This window comes from Peromyscus leucopus, chromosome 1 (assembly GCF_004664715.2).
Source record: "Peromyscus leucopus breed LL Stock chromosome 1, UCI_PerLeu_2.1, whole genome shotgun sequence".
NCBI lineage: Eukaryota > Metazoa > Chordata > Mammalia > Rodentia > Cricetidae > Peromyscus > Peromyscus leucopus.
This window is the reverse complement of record NC_051063.1, coordinates 52,777,998-52,797,405: the sequence shown is the minus strand read 5'-3', so window position 1 is coordinate 52,797,405 and position 19,408 is coordinate 52,777,998. Positions and strand designations below refer to the sequence as shown.

At 47.3% G+C, this 19,408-nt stretch overlaps 2 protein-coding genes across 2 annotated transcripts in view; both read left to right on the top strand.

The window, feature by feature from the left end:
• Nucleotides 1-13,364, top strand: part of Oga (O-GlcNAcase) — a 36,597-nt gene extending 23,233 nt beyond the window's left edge. The window contains exons 11-16 of the mRNA XM_028891191.2: nt 164-249; nt 1,173-1,277; nt 3,964-4,049; nt 4,451-4,643; nt 7,942-8,101; nt 11,403-13,364. Of these exons, the coding sequence (XP_028747024.1) occupies nt 164-249; nt 1,173-1,277; nt 3,964-4,049; nt 4,451-4,643; nt 7,942-8,101; nt 11,403-11,539 (767 nt within the window). The 3' untranslated portion in view covers nt 11,540-13,364. The remainder of the gene's footprint in view (nt 1-163; nt 250-1,172; nt 1,278-3,963; nt 4,050-4,450; nt 4,644-7,941; nt 8,102-11,402) is intronic.
• Nucleotides 13,365-14,096: 732 nt separating this feature from the next.
• Nucleotides 14,097-16,101, top strand: Npm3 (nucleophosmin/nucleoplasmin 3). Its single transcript, XM_028891162.2, has 6 exons — nt 14,097-14,242; nt 14,584-14,669; nt 14,839-14,958; nt 15,071-15,164; nt 15,496-15,617; nt 15,716-16,101. Exons 1-5 carry the CDS (start codon nt 14,125-14,127, stop codon nt 15,606-15,608), a joined length of 531 nt encoding a protein of 176 aa, XP_028746995.1. The 5' UTR covers nt 14,097-14,124; the 3' UTR covers nt 15,609-15,617; nt 15,716-16,101.
• Nucleotides 16,102-19,408: the final 3,307 nt, after the last annotated feature.

The following is a 19,408-nucleotide window of genomic DNA, read 5'->3' as shown; positions in this document are numbered from 1 at the left end:
GCCATTATAAATTTAAAAATAATTATTATCACAGCCTTGCCTTGAAACCCTGGATTAGTACTTTTAGAGAGTTATTTCCAGTGTGTGTTAGTTTGTTGGACATTTGAGACCCCAGGAAATCCCCTTTCTCGTAACGTTTTCCGCTTGGATCTGATCTCAACAGGGTGTCGTAGTCATTCTTCAGCACAGTTCTTAATTGGAGACCAAGAACCCTGGGCCTTTAGAGGTGGTCTAGCAGGAGAGTTCCAGGTATCAATATGAATTCACAACTGAATTGACATTTTTCTTTGTTTTATGAGAAACCTTATGTTGCGCATCAGATGGCTGGAAGGATTGGTCTGCCGAAGGCTTTCTAGTCCCAAATTCAATTTAGTTACATAGCTGGATTTTAAATCAAATTTTCCTCCTCTTTCACAGTAATTTCTGAAGGAGATGCTGTCAATCCCCCCGCGCCTGCGAAGCGCAGCGGCTCTAGGTACACACTTCACATTGTTTCTTTGCAGGTCGCACAGCATTTAATCTGCGCCCGCAATGCACAATGCGCGCATGCTTGTCTGCCAGTGGAAACTCCATGAGCAAAAACGATGGCTTATTACGCAAGTGGACAGTAAAGGGCTTAAAGGGTGGTCCTTGGTTACTTACTAAGTACACGATGATTTAACAATAGAAAAGTGTTCCTGCTGTTGGGATTTGTTCATGGACTTTCGGGTGCTCTACTTTTCTCCCCCCACAGGTGCTCTGCTGCGCACAGCAAACTGAAGCGCATTGCTTTGGGGATAAAGCGTCTCCTGGACAGATAACCCTCTTCAGACCAAACCTCTCCTCCTCACAGTCTGTTCTGCCATCTTGTAGTAGAAAGATGGTGCATTTAAGATTGGTTTTTAAAACATATTTATGTCATAATTGGAGTAGTCTTTTTGTTTTGATTATAAAATTAAATTTCTATTACTATGCCATTAAAGCCGTGTAAGTCAGTTTGGGTAATTTCTATTCTGAAACACCCCTTCCCCAGGAAAGAGGTATTATATTAGTAAAGAGTAGTGCACCCCTCCTCTTTAGGTCTGCCTGCAGTAGCCAGTTAATGTTAAGTTGGTAATCTGCAGTGCACACTCATTGAAAGAAATGGATGTATTCTCAGTACTAATCTCTCTCCCTTTTTTTCCTTCCTGCAGCGTTTGTTGCCAATTGATGGGGCAAATGATCTCTTTTTTCAACCACCCCCACTGACTCCTACCTCCAAAGTATATACTATCAGACCTTATTTTCCTAAAGATGAGGTAATTTTCTGCCTATCAACTTGGTATATGGTTATGTGCTTATTTACAGCTTCCCTTTGAATTAGATGGTTACAAGAATTACTTTTGTGTCTTCCGCTGCTATTCATTTATTTGTGTACTTACGGGTTAGGGATCAGACTTGTGTTAATCAGCCTTCCAAAATATCCTAGAAAGCCAGGTTTGGGAGGCAGAGGCAAGTGGATCTCTGGTTTTGAAACCCATTTTGTCTACATAGTATGTTTTCGGCTATTCAAGGCTACATGGTAAGACCCTGTCTCAAAAAAACAAAAAACAAAAAGCCAACAGCAACAACATCAAAAACCAAGAAAAAACGAAAGATTCTTTGGTTTTGGTTCATGGTTGGAATTTGTGGGTGGCCAGCTCCATCATCTCATTCCATCATGGTGCCGCGGCAGAAGAGCCCAAAGCGAGGCTGCTGCCCCCAACTCCCAGCACATAGTCGGTCCACTGCACCCTTCAGAAGTTTGTCTGCTTTGTCCAGAAGGGCCTTCAGAGGCCTGTCATCTGAGCATCAAGCTTTAGACATGCCGCCCTTTGGGGGTGGAGGGAATTGCAGATCAGAATTCTGACTGAACTCCCAGCTCTTAAGCTAACTAAAACCTTGGAGAGATAAATTTGGTAAAAATTTGAGGAGGGGCTTAAGGCATTTACCTCCTTTAGTTTTATTTATTTTTAGATTTATTATTTTTGTATACAGCATTCTGCCTGTTGCCTGCATGCTAGAAGAGGGTACCAGATCTCATTATAGATGGTTATGAGCCACCATGTGGTTGCTGGGAATTGAACTCAAGACCTCTAGAAGAGCAGCCAGTGCTCTTAACCTCTGACCTATCTTTCCAGCCCTTCCTTGAGAACTTTTAATAACTTGAGCTGAGTCCTTTAATTCTTCCCTTTAAAAACTCAAAAGGCTGGGTCTGTTGGCATGCACCTTTAATCCCAGTACCCAGGAGGTAGAGGCAGGCAGATCTCGAGTTCAAAGCCAGCCAGGGCTACATAGTGAGACCCTGTCTTTAAAAAAAAAAAGTTTGAACTGGAAAGATGGCTCCTTAATTAAGCTCACATTCTGCTCTTGCAGGAACCAGAGATCAGTTCCCAGCACCCATGTGGCAACTCATACAACTGCCCAGTTCCAGAGATTGAGGGCTGCCTTTTGGTCCATGGGCTCCTGCACACATATGGTACATATATTCACTGGTGCAGGCGCACACACATAAACAAAATTTTAAATCTTGAAAGTTCAATGAGTGCTGGGGATAAGTAGATAGCAAGAGTTCATTGCCTACTACATACAATTCCTGGGTTCAATCCCTAGGATTTAGGGGAGGCAGAGAAGTACTTATTTAAAAAGTCAAATGAGAGATGGGTTTTGATAGTTCAGGGTCATAATCCTAGCACTCAAGATGCTGAGGCAGAATTGTGCAAGTTCAAGGCCAAGGCCAGCTTGGGCCATAGTGAGTTCTAGGACAACCTGAGCTATAGAGTGAGACCTGTCTAAAAAAGTTCAATAAATAAAATGTCTAGTTCACAGTAGGGATTACAAAACAGTGTGTCTTAATTATTTGTTATCTTTAACTGATTTTCTCTTTATGTCCTTTAATTTTCTATACTAAATGGCTTTTGACAACCAGCTATTTAAAGAAAGAAAGTAAGCAAGTCTGTTTAAAGAAGGTAACATGTTTAAAGCATTGTGGAACTATTGTTGCAAAAAGTAGAGACTAGTAGGTCCTTGGGGCCCTTGGTGTTTAGTCCAAGAACTTGAGTCTAAGTCTGAGGATCTAGTCCAGGCAAATTTGGGCTATCTAGTGAGCCCCTGTCTTCCAAAAAAAAAGCTTGAGAGTCTTTTTAAAAGTTGACTGGCTTTTGAATCCACAGTTTACTTTCAAAACTGGTCTCTAGACTAGAGAGATGGCTCAGTGGTTAAGAACACAGCCATCCTCTTCTCAAAGGAGGACCAGAGTTCAGTCTTTCAGCACCCTCTCCAGGCAGCTCCCTGGGCATGAGGTGCCTCAGAGCACCTGCCCTCAAGTGCACATACCCCTCACGTGAACGAGTATACAGTTTTAAAAGTAATAAAAACTAAAGGATTCTAGCAAAAGTTTTCAGTTCTCATTAATGCCCTGCTGCTTCTAACTAGTTTTACCGGTATGACCTAATAAATTAGTGCTAGGTATCAAATGTGTAGTACCTTGCATATGCTAGGTGATTTTATTTATATATATATATCACAGAGCTTCATGTCCATCTCAGTAATATTAAAGGTGATTTTCTAGCCAGGTGGGGGTGGTTCACGTCTTTGATCCCAGCACTTGGGAGGCAGAGGCAGGTGAATCTGAGTTTGAGGCCAGCCTGGTCTGCAGAGTGAGTTCCAGGGCAGTCAGGGTAACACAGAGAAACCCTGTCTTGAAAAATAACAAATCAGAAACAAAAAGTGATTCTCCCAACTCCACCCCCAGGTGATGATTCTAATAGGCCACACATTTCTCTTCCTAGATTTGTAATTTATTTTCTGAAACGGTTAATAGTTGTCTCAAACTCAACGTGTGGCCCATTAATCAACCTGCAATCCTCCTGCCTCAGTTTCCTCTGTGCACCACTACACATGGCTATTTATATTCATTCTTTTTGACATTTGTTGGTGTGATGCCTAACTAGATTATATTTTCAGGCTTCCGTGTACAAGATTTGCAGAGAAATGTATGATGATGGAGTAGGCTTACCTTTTCAGAGTCAGCCGGACCTTATTGGAGACAAGTATGTAATGCCTGTTGGTTTGGGGAATAGATACTTCATATAGCAGCTTAAGGGGAGGTGTTGATAGAAAGCCTGTTAAGTTCCAGTTTAGTTTTAGTGAAATCTGAAAATGAATGTATGTCATTTTTCAGTTTCTTTTATTGGAAAGGTAGTTTTCATAGACTTAAGTATGTTGGACCTGCCTGAAGTGGTGGTTCCCGCCTTTAATCCCAGCACTCAGGAGGCAGAGGCAGGTGAATCTCTGAATTCAAGGCCAGCCTGGTCTACAGAGTGAGTTCTAGGACAGCCAAGGCTACACAGAAAAACTCTGTCTCAAAAAAAAGTTGGACCTTGTATCACTGAATTGTGAATTTTGTGTTAATAATTTACATGCTTACTCTGGCTTCCTTCCTTCTGAGCAGGTTAGTAGGAGGGCTGCTTTCCCTCAGCCTGGATTACTGTTTCGTCTTAGAAGATGAAGATGGCATTTGTGGTTATGCCTTGGGCACTGTAGATGTGACCCCCTTCATTAAAAAATGTAAAATTTCCTGGATTCCCTTCATGCAGGAGAAGTACACCAAGCCAAATGGTGACAAGGAGCTCTCAGAGGCTGAGGTAATATAATAGTTTTATATTTGATAATTTAAAGAATTTAAAATGTGAAAATCACCAGGTATGGTGGCACACACCCTTTCTTCTCAGCATTTAGGAGGCAGAGGCAGATGGTTTGAGGCCAGCTTGGTCTACACAATGAGTTCCCGGCTAGCCAGAGTGACAAGGGAAATTAGTCTTAAGAAAACCAAAAAAGAGTTAAAAGTTTACAGTGTTGCCGGCCGGTGGTGGCTTAAATCACACGCAGTGGCAAACCATTTTCCTTCTACAAGGTCCAGCCTGCCCTAAGTGGATCTCAACGTTCAGATTGCTCAATAGAGCCGGGTGGTGGTGGCACACACCTTCAATCCCAGCACTTGGGAGGCAGAGCCAGGCGGATCTCTGTGAGTTCAAGGCCAGCCTGGGCTACCAAGCGAGTTCCAGGAAAGGCGCAAAGCTACACAGAGAAACCCTGTCTCGAAAAACCAAAAAAAAAAAAAAAAAGTTTACAGTGCTTTTATTTTTTTGTTTTTAAAGGAAAACTAATGTAGACCAGGCTGGCCTCTGCCTCCTCTGTACTGAGACTAAAGGTGTGTGCCACCACACCCAGCTTTTCAGGGCTTTTTCAACTAGATTTATTTATTTGCTTTTATGCTGATTGGGATTGAATTTGTGGCCTTGTGTAGACTAACATGTTTTTTTTAGTGTGATGTACTCACAGTTATAATCTTAGTGCTTATTTATTTTTAGTTTTTTTTGTTTTTTGTCTATTTTTTGTTTTTTGTTTTTCGAGATAGGGTTTCTTTGTATAACATCCCTGGCTGTCTTGGAACTCGCTTTGTAGACCAGGTTGGCATCTGCCTCTGCAGTGCTGGGATTAAAGGCGTGTACCACCACTGCCTGGTTTGTTGTTTGAATTTTTTAAGAGTTTATGTGTGCGGGTGTTTTGTCTACGTGTGTTCTGTGCACCCGGAATTTAATGTGGCTGGGTACTGGGGTCCTCTGGAAGGCAGCAAGAGCCTTTAACTGCTGAGCCATCTTTCCAGTATTTATTTTTGTTTTTATGAGACAGGGTCACATGTAGTCAAGGCTGTCCTGGAATTTGAGGCTAGCCTTGAACTCTTGATGCTCTTCCTTCCACCTCCCAAATGTTAAGGTTACAGGAAATACCCTCCACTTGGCAGCTGATTGTCTTTTTTAACAGTCTTAATTCAGTTTATTTTTCTTGTATAACAATCCTATGTGGTGGCCACAACTGGAGCCTGGGTCTTTGGAGTGGAGATTCTGGTATGAGTTTTCACAAGATGGTTGGAGAATTCTTGATAGGGAGACTTGGTGAACATAGTCTCTGTCTGAAGACTGGGGGCTTCGGACAGCAAGAAGCCTTGGCCAAGGTGCCCTGGGCAGCAGTGCAGCCCTGGTTGATATGTAGGCTTCCAGGGAGCAGGAACAGAACCCTGTCACCTTGCATGGGACAGTGGGGCCTTGCCAGTTTTATACTCCCTGTACACAAGGACAATGGAAAGCTTGACCAAGGTAATGGCCCCTTGGATAGCAATAGCTACCTCCTTGGAGCTCAGCGTCTAGGACCACCAGGACTGGAGTGAGTTCCCATTAGTGACACAAGCTTGAAGCCTGGTCTGGTTGGCCTGGATCTGCAAAACAGATCACTGTCAGAAATAAGCAAAACCCTCATCCTTAAAGGGATGCTCCTAGGAAAAAGTCAGTAATCTCAAATTCCTTGATGGGCTAGGAGAACAGCTTGATTTCCTACAGGTAACATCTGCATGTCTTTGGCCAAGCAGCCCAGTTTGGTAATGGGGGTCCACTTTGCTTCAGTGATGCCTTCTGCAGCCCTGCAGCTTCTAGGAGCCCCCAGAATGAATTTGTAGACCAGGCTAGCCTTGAACTCACAAAGATCTACCCGCCTCTGACTCCCAAATGCTGGGATTAAAAGTGTATGTCATCATGTCAAGCCTTAGATTTTTGTTCGTTTAAGACAGGGTTTCTCTATGTAGTCCTGGCTGTCCTTGGAACTGGCTCTGTAGTCCAGGCTGTCCTTAAACTCAGAGATCCGCCTGCCTCTGCCTCCCAAGTGCTGGGATTAAAGGTGTGCGCCGCCGCCGCCGCCGCCGCCGCCGCCGCCCAGATTTTTCAAGTCTGTGTGTGTGTAGCAGAGGATTGAGTTTCCAGCTTCACATATGCTAAGCAAATGTTTTGTCACTGTCTTCTGTCCAGGTTAGATTACCTTTCTGTCTCTTGAGACAGAATCTCCTCGTGTAGCCCAGCACTCCTGAAATTTGCTGTTGTAGACCAGGCCCTACTTTAAATTTACAGGACTTGGGTGTACAGGCGTGAACAACCATGCCTGGTCTAAACAAACCAGTTTAGTTTTTTCTTTTTGAGACAGGGTTTCTTTGTGTAACAGCCCTGGCTGTCCTGGAACTGTGTAGACTAGGCTGGCCTTGAACTAACAGATTCACCTGCCTCTTGTCTCCCAAATGCTGGGATTAAAGGCGTGTACTGCTGCCGCTCAGCCCATTTTAGTTCTTAAACATTTATTTTTGTATGTGTCTGTATGAGTCTATGTGTGTGTGTGTATACCTGTGTGCATGCGTGGAAGCCAGAACTCGGCATTGAATGAGTATGGAAGTCCTTTATTGCTGCTTATATCTTTGAGGCTAGTTGAACCTAGGGTTCACATTTTCTCAGCTAGGCGGGAAGTTAGCCCTCTCTCCAGCCTGTTCAAACCAGGGTTATTATAGGCATGTGCCAGACGCCTCCTCTTACACGTGAGCTGGGATCCTGAACTCCAGCCCTCATAGCTGTGCAGCGGGTGTTAACTCCTGATCTGTCAGGCCCTCTAGACAGTGAGTCACTTGATCTTCATACGTGCGTGCGTCCGTCTTTTATTTTTGGAAATGGGGTCTTTCTGTTTCTCCCTACGTGGTCTGGAACTGAGTATTGGGATCGAAGGTGAGCACCACCAAACTTGGCCATGGATACACCTTTTAGAATTGTAAACTAATTCATTCTCTCTGTGCTGGAAACGTTAATACTGCTTTCCTTTCCTGAGTTCTGAGATAAAGATAAAAGTAACTTGAAAGTCGGCCGGGCGGTGGTGGCGCACGCCTTTAATCCCAGCACTCGGGAGGCAGAGGCAGGCGGATCTTTGTGAGTTCGAGGCCAGCCTGGGCTACCAAGTGAGTTCCAGGAAAGGCGCAAAGCTACACAGAGAAACCCTGTCTCGAAAAAAACCAAAAAAAAAAAAAAAAAAAAGTAACTTGAAAGTCAAAAAAGATTCTAATAATGTTTTTTGCAGAAAATAATGTTGAGTTTCCATGAAGAGCAAGAGGTTTTGCCAGAAACTTTCCTTGCCAACTTCCCTTCTCTGATAAAAATGGATATTCACAAGAAAGTCACTGACCCGAGTGTTGCTAAAAGCATGATGGCTTGTCTCCTGTCTTCACTGAAGGCTAATGGTGAGTACAAGTTGTGGGTGGTGTTACTGTGCGTGTTTATGGGTGTAACACGTGTAGGAGCTGATGCTCTTACTTTACATGTGGTCCTGGGGCTCAGACTCAGCTTGGCCTGCTGGGTAGCTGGTCTCTACTCACTGAGCCATCTCACCAGGCCTGTATTTTTTCAAAAGAGTGAATTTAGTTTTGCCCTTTTTGTCACAGCCTGTCCTAGAGCAGGGTTTGGGAAAGGGTGACAGTAACACAAGATGGGGGCGGGGAATAGGACCCACTGGATGAAGGCCCTTGCTGCTCAGAGATAGCAGCCTGATCGCTGACTTCGATCCCCAGAACCACGGAAAGGGGAGGAGAGAACTGACGTCTGAAGTTGTTCTTTGACTTCCACACACAGGACATGGCACGCGGGTCTTTCTAAGACTCCAGCTGGCCTGAGTTCAGTCTCCAGAATCCTTGTCAAAGTAGAAGGACCAGCGCCACAGAGCATCCTGGCCTTCACATGCACACACATAATATAATTTTTATGAAAAATAATTTTTTCAGTTATACTGACACCACCACCACCACCACCACCACCCCACCCCCGTGTTTATGTGTGCGTTTTTTTTGGGATGGTTTGTGGTCTTAATACATTGCCCAGCTTGCCCTCAAATTCTTGGGCTCAAGCTGTCTTCCTGCCTTGTCCTCTTAAGTGTCTGGCCTGCTGCTTATTTTAGTTGGTACTGGTGTAAGAGTTGAGTAGTGTGCAGTGATGATTGAAAAATGCTTTTGTTCTCGTATAGCATGAATACTAATTTTGAGCTTCAGTTAGAAATGAACACATGAGATACTACATTTATTTTGTTCAGAGGCCCATAAAGGTTGAAAATTAAATTAACCTAACGAAGAAACTCGATGCAGTTTTTGTTGGAGTATATTACATAAATGGAGCCTTGGAAAATTCCTTGCTTCACCATTAGTGCTGTGAAAAAAAATCTTTATAGAGCACGATGATGTTTAGATTCTAAGGGCCACAGGTGATAGTTCTTGAATATTTTTTAAGCAGCCTTTTAAAAATGTAAGAACAAATTTTAAGGTTGAACATTGTGGTATACATAATCCCAGAATTTGAGAAGCTGAGGTAAGGGGTTACAAACTCTGGGCTAGCCCAGGCTACATAGTAAGTCTGTCTCAGTAAGTTTAGCCCTTGGCTGGTAGAAAAGTAACTAGTTTATCAAGCCATTTTCAGAGCTGTAGAGGTCTGGTGGTGTAGCTCAGTGGTAAAACACCTAGTATGCGCAAGGCCCTGGTTTCTATCCCTAGCACTCCCCACCCACACCCCAAATTGTTTTGTTTGCATTTTGCACCTAGGAGATTTGGATCTAGGGCATCAATAGGCAGACACTACTGAGATGTATCCTCAGCCTCTTTTTTTTTTTTTTTTTTTTTTTTTGGTTTTTCGAGACAGGGTTTCTCTGTGTAGCTTTGCGCCTTTCCTGGAACTCGCTTTGGAGACCAGGCTGGCCTCGAACTCACAGAGATCCACCTGGCTCTGCCTCCCAAGTGCTGGGATTAAAGGCGTGTGCCACCACCGCCCGGCCTTGTTTTTTTTTGTTTTTTTTTTTAAGATTTATTTATTTACATAGAAGAAGAGGGTACCAGATCTCATTACAATTGGTTATGAGCCACCATGTGGGTGCTGGGAATTGAACTTAAGACCTCTGGAAGAGCAGTCGGCGCTCTTAACCTCTGAGCCATCTCTCCAGTGCCCCCCCCCAGCCTCTTTTTAAAATATTTATGTGTTTTGTTTACATATGTCTCTGTGTGCTGTGCATGTGCATGCCTAGTGCCCTGGGAGATGAGAAGGTGTGGGATCCCCTTGTATTGGAATGACAGACAGTTGTGAGCCATCATGTGAGTCCTAGGAATTGAACCCAAGTCCTCTGCAAGAGCAAGTGCTCTTAACCACCGAGTCAATTTTCTAGCCCCCCCCCCTTTATTTTTCATTTTGAGACAGTGTCTCTCAGTTTTGAGACCTGCCTGAACTTGTGATCCTCCTGACTTAGCCTCCCAGATAGCTACTGATAATAAAAAAATGCATCTTGTAAACCATTCATGGAGGCACATAACTTTAGTCCCTGCACTCAGGAGGCAGAAGCAGGTGGATCTCTGAGTTCAAGGCCAGCCTGGTCTGCAGAGTGAGACCCTATAGAAAGAAAGGAATAAAAAGAACACTCCTTTCTCACTGTTGCGTTGATACATTATTTGAATTGGTTGCATTCACTTTGCAGAATAATTTTAACTTTAAAAGAAGATAATTCTCCGTGTGTACTTATGACTAAATATCACAAACATTAAATTTGAAGAATATGCATGGGCCTGCTGATTAAAGGCAATTGCTGCCAAACCTAATGACCTGAGTTCAGTTTCTGGGACCCAGATGGTGGAGAGGGTCCACTCATGCAGATTGTCCTCTGACTTTGTCTTGTAACCCTCCCCTAAACACACACACAGAAGAGAAGTCATTCTTTAAGACAGTGTTCAGCATTCTGGATATATTGGCATGGCACAGGCTAGAATAGGTTCTGCCTCATGGCTTCCTAAAAGAACTTACCTTTACTTTCCATACCCATTACTCAAGGAATTTTCTTTGTGGAAAGAATTTCACTCACTCACTGTTGATTTTAATACCAGCACAGGGGTAGGTAGATCTCTTGAGTTCAGAGTGAGCCTACTCCAGTGAGTTCAAGGCCAGTCAGGGCTACACAGTGAGACCCTATCTGAAAAACAAAAAAAGAATTTAAGCTGGGAAGTGGTGGCACACATCTGAAATCCCAGTACATCAGAGGCAGAGGCAGTTGGATCTCTGTAAACTCGAGGCCAAGCCTGGTCTACAGAGTGAGTTCCAGGACAGTCAGGGCTATGCAGAGAAACCTTGTCTCTAAAAGAAATTACTAAAAAAAAAAAAAAAAAAAAAATTGTCAGCTGGGTGGTTGGTGGCTCACGCCTTTAATCCCAGCACTCGGGAGGCAGAGGCAGATCTTTGTGAGTTTGAGGCCAGCCTGGTCTACGGAGTGAGATCCAGGAAAGGCACAAAGCTACACAGAGAAAAACCCTGTCTTGAAAAACCAAAAACAACAACAAAAAAAAACCCACAATTGTCAGGCTGGGACTATAGCTCGGTCACCCCAGCACCACCAAAAATAAATAATTAAAAATAATGATAGAAAATTTAGGGTTAGAGAAAGCTGTTATCTATATTAAACATTATGATTCATGGTTATATCATATATTTACTTACATTTAAAACATTTTGTTTTGTTTCTAGGATCCCGGGGGGCTTTCTGTGAAGTAAGACCAGATGATAAAAGGATTCTGGAATTTTACAGCAAGTTAGGCTGTTTTGAAATCGCGAAGATGGAAGGCTTTCCGAAGGATGTGGTCATACTTGGTCGAAGCCTGTGACATTGGTTGGCACTGTCAACTGTCCAAAGTCTTAGCCCTACCTTGTGGTTGGTGGTGGAGATCTTCACACAGTTCAGTCTCTGCACGGGCAACAGATGAGCTGGTTGACTTGGAAACAAGATGACTGTAGAACTCACATCACATTTTCAGACCGCTCACTGGTTGGAAGAAGATAGTACTGCTGCAAAGCCTGTGTGGAACAGACGTGGGGGGCCCCTCCTTTGGGTTAGGTATCAGGACCTTACGGGGTTCTTAAATAAATGTAGTCAGCACTATTTTCTGCATCCAGTGTGGTTGCGTTTCTCTCCTAAGAGTAATGAAGATCGCTCTTTATTCTCCGTGATGTGCTGAACAATGTCTCTGTTCTTTGGAGACATGGCAGGAATGAGAAAGATTTAGTGGATTCCAATTTGGGGCAATGTTTCTGCTTTTTGTAAAGCTCTGGCTAACTATCTCCTGCAATGTTGATTCAGGCACTCGTGCTTTGTGGGGACAAATGTGCATTTGTTTGTGGCAAAGGCCTAAATTGACAGACTTGTAAATTTCTTTGTATATAGACTAGCTGTAACCTGACGGTTCTTTTGTTTACTGTTTTTATATTTTTTTTCCTTTGAAAATGAAAGGTGTTGGTTTAGGATGGCACTTTCAATAATGTAACCCAGTGGATGGTAGATTTCCTTTACATTAGTCTTTAAAGTGCCTCCCACATAGGGATAGGCCACGACTATTTGGGGTATGAGTGTCTAACTTCATATGACTCACATCTATTGGGAAGCGCAGTTACTTCTGGAAATTAACCTTCATAGCAGATCCGCATGTGAAATGTTTGGACATTGTTGTCAAGTAAGGGTAAATAGAGGGACTGACGTGTGGTCTCGTTCGCCCTTGGAACAGCTGTCATTTTCTCTCCAGACCTGCTAACTACTGGTTTAATCGAATCAGTCTTTAATTGCATGTTCGTATCTAATTTTTAAAAGAAAGAATAAGTATATGTTAACCATAAGTATACTTTTTCTTTTAATCAGAGGCTCTGAAAACTTCGTGTATTTTATTTAGATTTGGTGAATTTAAGGGTTTTGAGCATGGAGCTGGCAGGTGGTCTCTGCGGGTTTGTTTTAAATCATGACTAGCTGGTAACTTCTCCACAGATGTCAGCAGTATTTTGTTGTCTTCCCTCTAGATTTCCATCAGCCTTTGTACTCTGAGCTGAGTGGGGAGAGAGAAAAAGAAACTTGAAACATTTTCTTTTGTAGAACTCCAGTGTGAGCTTTTGAAATAGTCTTAAATTTAGCGCTGTATCTAGTGTACCTAGTGGCTTCCAGCTGAGGCCCAGGAGAGTGCTTACTAAGAAGAAGCCTCTTAGGGTAAAACCTAACTGTGATAAGGATATGTCGGAAAACTGAAATCAAGTTTGGTTTTGAAGGCTGAGGTGAAGGGCAAAATAGTTACTAGAGATGAAGATCGGTCAGTGTTCCTCACCTTTCTCTGAATACATCCCTGTCCCTAGTGGGGTAGCAGCTTTTATCTGGAGGCTTTTGGAGTCAGTTTCATATGGAATCAGGAATTTTAAGCAAGTTGCTTTTTATTTTATGTTGGCTTTCAATAATCACTCTGGATGATCTGAAAATAACTGAAACATGTCTGGGTCTACACCATCATCGCTCTAGGATAAAGTGCTATGCCAACTTCATGGTTATGAACAATATTAAGGTTGAAATGCCATTTCATTGATTTGTTTGGATCACAGCTCAGTTTCTGTAGAAAACGAACTGTAAAACTGTCTGAGGACCATGCAAGAGGCAAAATAAAACTTGAAGTGAATTTGTGTGATGGTGTGCTGCCTTGTCTCTGCTCTCCATCTTTTTCTCATCTCTGATGCCTCAGCTAACGCAAGTATTCCCTCCAAAGCTATTTAAATGTAGATTGGATTTTGAAGACATCTCCCCTCCTGCCTTCCCCAGCAAAGATCTTCCAGTTTTTCTCAGAAAAGTACATTGGTTTTTAAGTAAATTAATTGCCCTCTCGCTACAGGTGAAATCTGTAAAGTAGAGGGGTCTCTTCTGAGTTTTTCTATCCAGTAGGGTGCACGGGTTAGTCTCCTTCAATGGGGGTGTTGGTGTGGGAGGGAGGGAGGTAGCCTGTTCTTTGAGGATGTGCCTCAGCTGATGGGATGTGGGAGCTTAGATAGGAACAGCAGCTGATTCCCACATCTGAGCATGGGTCCTTTGCTCAGGGCAAAGGTGTGGGTGGGAATTCCTCAGCAAGGTAAAAAGGCTGCTCTGAACCCCAACTTCTCTAGGACAGGAGGTTTACACTAACATCTCTACATGACAATCCCGGGAGGAAGAAAGGGTCTCACTGAATGTGATGAGCTAGAGAAATGAGAGCCCTCAGGACCGTGGGGATGAAAGGATGCTCCCGTGAAAATGCCTCCCGAGGCCCGAGTCCTGTGAGGTGGATGGCGCGTTCTGGTCCTCTGGGTTAGCGAGCCTCGCGGCGCACGGCTCCTTTAATGGGCGGGGCCGGAACTGGCCGAGGTGTCGCGTTCGGTGCGTGGGGGGGCGGGGCCTCTCCGCCGTTCCAGCATGGCCGCCGGCACCGCCGCCGCCTTGGCGTTCCTGAACCAGGAGAGCCGAGCCCGGGCTGGGGCTGTGGGAGGCCCGAGGGTCCCGGCGCCGGTCACCATGGACAGTTTCTTTTTCGGTATTGAAGACGGGGGTGGCAGGGGGTGGCACGGGGCTGATGAGCCGTTGGGCTGAGGGTCGCGGCTGCGCGGCGTGGGTGTGGGCCGAGGGCTGCTCGCCTTCCCTGCCTGACCGACCAGCCCTGGCCCTGGCCCCCCGCGGCCTGTACGGCCCAGGAGGGACGCCCGCCCACGTGTTTCAAGGAGGAGACGTTGGGCGACTAAATGGCCGGCCGGCCCGCGCCAGCACACGGCCGAGCGGGAGGGATCCGCGGCCGTAGCGCTCGCCCGCCCGCCCGCCGACCCCGCGCCGTCCCCTTCACGCGCGCACCTCTCACGCGAGCGCCCTGGGCCCCTGCAGGTTGTGAGCTCTCCGGCCACACCCGCTCCTTCACTTTCAAGGTTGAGGAGGAGGATGATACGGAACACGTGCTGGCACTGAACATGGTAAGGGGCCGGAGGGGGGCTGGAGGTGCAGGGAGCTGGGGGACCCTGGACGGGGCGTCCCTTCGGGCTGCCCTCGGCGCGCCGCTCCTCTGCTGCTCTGACCGGGGTAAGATGCCTTCTCTTTGGTGTCAGCCCTCACGTGAGACTGAGGTTCTGTGTACCCCGTCAGCTGTGCCTCACCGAGGGGGCCAAGGACGAGTGTAACGTGGTGGAAGTTGTGGCCCGGGATCACGACAACCAGGAGATTGCGGTGCCTGTGGCCAACCTCAGGTTATCCTGCCAGCCCATGGTGAGTTGTAGCCCCCCGGTCACTGGAGTGCGGGGGACTGCCTCGAGAACGTGAGCATCGACCTCCAGACGGGTGGGTCCGAGTGCATCGAGCCTCCGATCTTGTCTTCCAGCTGAGTCTGGATGATTTCCAGCTCCAACCCCCGGTAACCTTCCGCCTGAAGTCGGGTTCTGGGCCTGTGCGCATCACTGGTCGGCATCGGATTGGTGAGAAGAACGGGCCTCTCTCTCATCAGGCCCCTCCCTCTCCACTCCTACCTCAGCCCAGCCTCCCCCCTAGTGCATCCTGCATCCCAGGTTGTGGTTCGCTGCCCCACTCACGCCTATGAACTTCCTGTAACCTGTCCCAGGGGCCGCAGCTCCTGTGGGTGGGCTCTCCCCCCTCACTTTAGTATCTGCAGTTCTCCCTATCTAGACCAAGGAACGCTGGAAGAAGGGGTCCCCTGTCAGCCCAGCACCACAGTGTTGAAGAAGTGGCCTGTGGTGTGGAGGACGGTTGGTTCTAACCTCCTGTCTGTGCTGTGTGCGTCTCCACTAGTTTGTATGAACAATGATCTTTCTGAAGAAGAAAGTGAGGACGAGGACAGTGAAGAGGAGGAAGTCAAGCTGTGTGGCGTCCTCCCTGCCAAGAAGCACGGGGGCAGGCCGTAGCCCTCTTTGGTGAGTAGGAGGGGGGAGGGGACCCCAGCCGGATCTGGGGAGTGAAGGGGAGCCGGTGAGGACGCGGATACTGACTTCCCGCTTGCTGTTTTCCTCAGGTTGGCTAGCTGGTCGCTGCAGGCGTCATGCACCATATGTTCCTGGACACGTTTCAAGAATTGTAAATGCTTCTCTCTCGTTGAAGAGGAGAGTTTGGGAAGGGGCAAGTGGGAGGGGTCGGGCTGGTGCTGAGGGGCAGGAATTCTCCATAGGGCCCTGTGTTTGCTCCTCCAGGTTCCCTGAAGCTTCCCTTTTCTGTTGGGGTGAATGACGTCTCTCCCAACCTCCCCCCCCCTCCACCTGCCCAGATTGAAAGTTTTGTGAACCCCCAGGTTCAATTCCCAGCACTGCAAAAAGAAAAAAAAAAAAAACAAACTAAACATTTTTAACACTTTTTACATTTTTAGATAAAGATCTAAATAAAGTGGTGTATGGTTTTTTGCAATTCTTGTGTGGCTTTTTCTAACACTGGGATTTCCCTAGGGACCACCAGGTGGCACTGTGGCAGTACAAAGGGTGGTCCTAACTCTAGGGCTGGTGAGAAAATGTGGCATCCTAGTCCCCAGGGCCTTGCAGCAGAGGGACCTCCCATTCCAGCCTATTCCGTGTTCCCAGGTGGGGGAGGGCCGTCACAGGAGGTTATCAGCTTCCAAACAAGGGGTCTGGGCCTCTGTCAGCACTCAGGCTGATGGGCAGCGAGGGACAGATAAGTGGGCTTAAGAAACCTGAGGAATGTGCATCCCTAGCCCCATGAGGGGGCTCAGCCCAGGGAGAGGGCCTGTGAGGGGTGGGCTGGGGACCCGTCTTTGCTTTTCTGGTCTTTGAGGCAGGTTGAGTAGATCAGGGCCCTTAGAAACCTGATTCCCAGGGCCAGATGGAGGGAATTGGCCAGATTGGGTGACAGGGAAACCAGAATCCGGGTGGCCTGGCATATGGGGGCAGAAAGGAGCTCATGGGAGTCGGCCTCCTCCACTGAGGGGCAATGGCCCCAGCACTCCGCCGTTCCGTCTCGTCCCTAGAATCAGGTGTTTCTGGGGACTGGCTACTGCTATGCCAGAAGAGAAAGGGGTTGCTGTGTGAGGACTGTGCATCCAGCTCTGGGGTCAGCAGTTCAGCTGTGTTGGGGGGGGGGGCATCGAGGCCCTACAAACAAACAGAAGGTTACTTCCCCAGACAAGCTGAGGATGGACAGAGAACAGGACCTGAGAGAATCAGGCCAGTTCACACCAGCTGACCTCTCGATAATACAGAGAGGCTGGGTTGGGGGCAGGCGGTTGACTTCAAGAGTGTCCCCACAGTATAGGAAGTAGTGCCTAACTAACCTCGGTGTTAGGTACGTGAAACAAGAAAACCGGGAGTGGGTGGCTGCTTGGGCTCCAGGGATAGGGTTAAGAGGAGAGGAAGTGGATTTTCCTTATCAGTGTGATGAGTTAGGGGTAAGTTTTCAACCTCCCTTTCTCAAGTGGAAGACAAAAGACTCCCTTTCGTGTTTCGGAGATCAGGGTCGTGGGTGCCTCTCCAAGCCAGGATTTACCTCCAGGTGTGTTTCCACCACCGACCCGGCGGCTAGGAGCCATTGGCGGAGAGTCTGGAGGGGAAGGCGGAACTCGCGCCCTCTGGTGGGCGTGTTTAAAATCGCTCGTGGTCGTAACTCCCTAGGGGCCAAGGACCGCTAAATTTAAGGCGAAATAGGCGGGAATAAGTCGCTAAATTTTGAATGCATATATGCTTTCATTCACGCGAAGCACTTGTGCTAGAAGAGAAGTTAGTTGGTGTCACCCCCTTTTTTTTTCCCACCTCCTTTCGGCTCCTGCCTCCAACGCCTTGGTACGTGCATAGTGCAACGACTAGCCATCTCTCCGGAAACCTTCCAACCTCACTCATCTACCCTTAGCTCATACCTCCCCGCCATCAGTGTCTACCCCCTGTGACTCCGCTGATCGCCCATTGTATTTCTTGCCTGTTTTCCAGTTGGGTCCTGCCCGCAGTGGGAGCCCAATCCACATTTGCCTTCTAGTTCAGGAGTCTCCTGGCCCCTTGTGGCGCGGCGCAGACAGACTTGGGAATTGTTTTTCCCTCCTTCCAGATCACACCTTTTCAGGATACCCCCTTTCTGCACTCTCAGTACACAACAGGAATGCTGTCGATTCTCTGGCCTCAGAGAGCTTGCAGGATGTAGGCATAGGTGGTGTCTGGAGAACGCTGAAAGAGGGGCAGCCCGGGACTGGGGGTAGAGACGGGGTAGAGACGGGGTAGGAGACGGGGAAGAACGGCGGCTCTCGGTCTCGGTGCTACATGGCTAATGCAGTAGTGGGCATTTGCAGCTCAACCATCTGCAAAGTCGGTAGCACTTTGAACGCTGAGCACTGGAAGCGTGAGTCGCTGCGACCTGCAGGCTTGGTGGCCTGGGTGTGGATTTGAGGGGCCTGTGGCTAGGCCAGGGGTGCGTTTGGGTCCTGGCGAGCGCATGTTTGCAGAGAGGGCCGTTTGTGTTGGCAAAGAGTGTGTGTTTGTGTTTGCAGGAGGGAGTGTGTGCATGTGTGTGTGTTTGTGTTTGCGGAGTGTGGGGGCGGCCGGGAAAGGTGGCCAGGCTGTCACTCAGAGATCAGGATGACAGGCGCTCCCTCATCTAGGCGCGGGAGCTCTGATTGCAGATTCAAGGAAACAAAATAGCAATTGTAATTACCGGGCTTTGATAAGATAAAGGAAGGAGGGAGCTGGCCGGGAGGCAGGCTAGCAAGGGAGGGAGGGAGAGTGGCCTGCGGGAGCCTGGCGGAACATTTGCATCTGTCAGTCACCGTCTGCTCTGGGTGCCTACTGTGGAGGAGACCCATCTATCCCTGCCTCCCAAAGACAGGAATTTTGGGGAGACGAGAAGAATCCCGAAGATCTGGGTGATGCTCCATCCAGTTCCTGGGAGTTTCCACATGTAAAAGAATTTGGTCTCTCAGAGGTGGGAGGCTGAGATAGAAAGTAAGAGTAAAACCCTGACCTGGAACCCTTCTCTGAGAGAGGGGGCGTGCTGGTGTCTGCTGAGGGGAAGGGAAGGGAGTGTGGATGTGGATCACTAAGGTTCAGCTCGGAGGCTACTCACACCTGGTGCCAGTCAGGTGCCCCACCCTATACATCCACACTGGAGGAGGAACTGGGACCCAGGCTTTACAGATAGGCTGGTTTCCCTGAACCCCACCTGTTTCTTGTTCCTCAAGCTTATTTCCAGAGCGCCGTGTTAAGTGGGGAGAAGGTCCTTCCTTCTCAGGAGTCGATCCTTGGCCTTCCGTTTGTTTAGGCATCACTCATTAACACATTCAAAAATAAACACTCTTGAGGGTCTCTTATTCACAGCACATGAAGCAAAGTCTGTGAGCAAACAGACATCACCTTTGCCAGCTTGGAGCAATGCAAAAGGGGCAGACAAGTCATCCTCAAGCCCCCCCCCCACCCCACCCCCGCCAAAGAAAGGGGCTGCCCTTCCCTATGGACACTGGAGCTCCTCTGACCTGTCTTCCCCTTCATGGACTTCCCAGTGGGGTTGAAAGGAGCTAATGCCTGCCAAATCATTACCAGATACAAGTGTGCAATCACTGGTCTGTCTGTCTGGCTATCATCTGTTGGCAGGTGAAGTCAAGTCTCCTTGGGAAAGTCACCATGGGTGGAATGCAGTCTAAATGCTCAGCCAGGTTCCCCCTATCCATCCATCCAACAAACACTGCAAGCAGAGCAATTCTGCCCTGCTCTGCATGAGCTGCAAG

What these genes read in the sequence shown, in the direction of transcription:
- Npm3 (XM_028891162.2), top strand. Translation starts at nt 14,125, where the DNA reads ATGGCCGCCGGCACCGCCGCCGCCTTGGCGTTCCTGAACCAGGAGAGC. An exon ending in CATGGACAGTTTCTTTTTCG is followed by an intron (nt 14,243 to 14,583) that starts GTATTGAAGACG and finishes GGGCCCCTGCAG; the next exon opens with GTTGTGAGCTCTCCGGCCAC. An exon ending in ACGTGCTGGCACTGAACATG is followed by an intron (nt 14,670 to 14,838) that starts GTAAGGGGCCGG and finishes GTACCCCGTCAG; the next exon opens with CTGTGCCTCACCGAGGGGGC.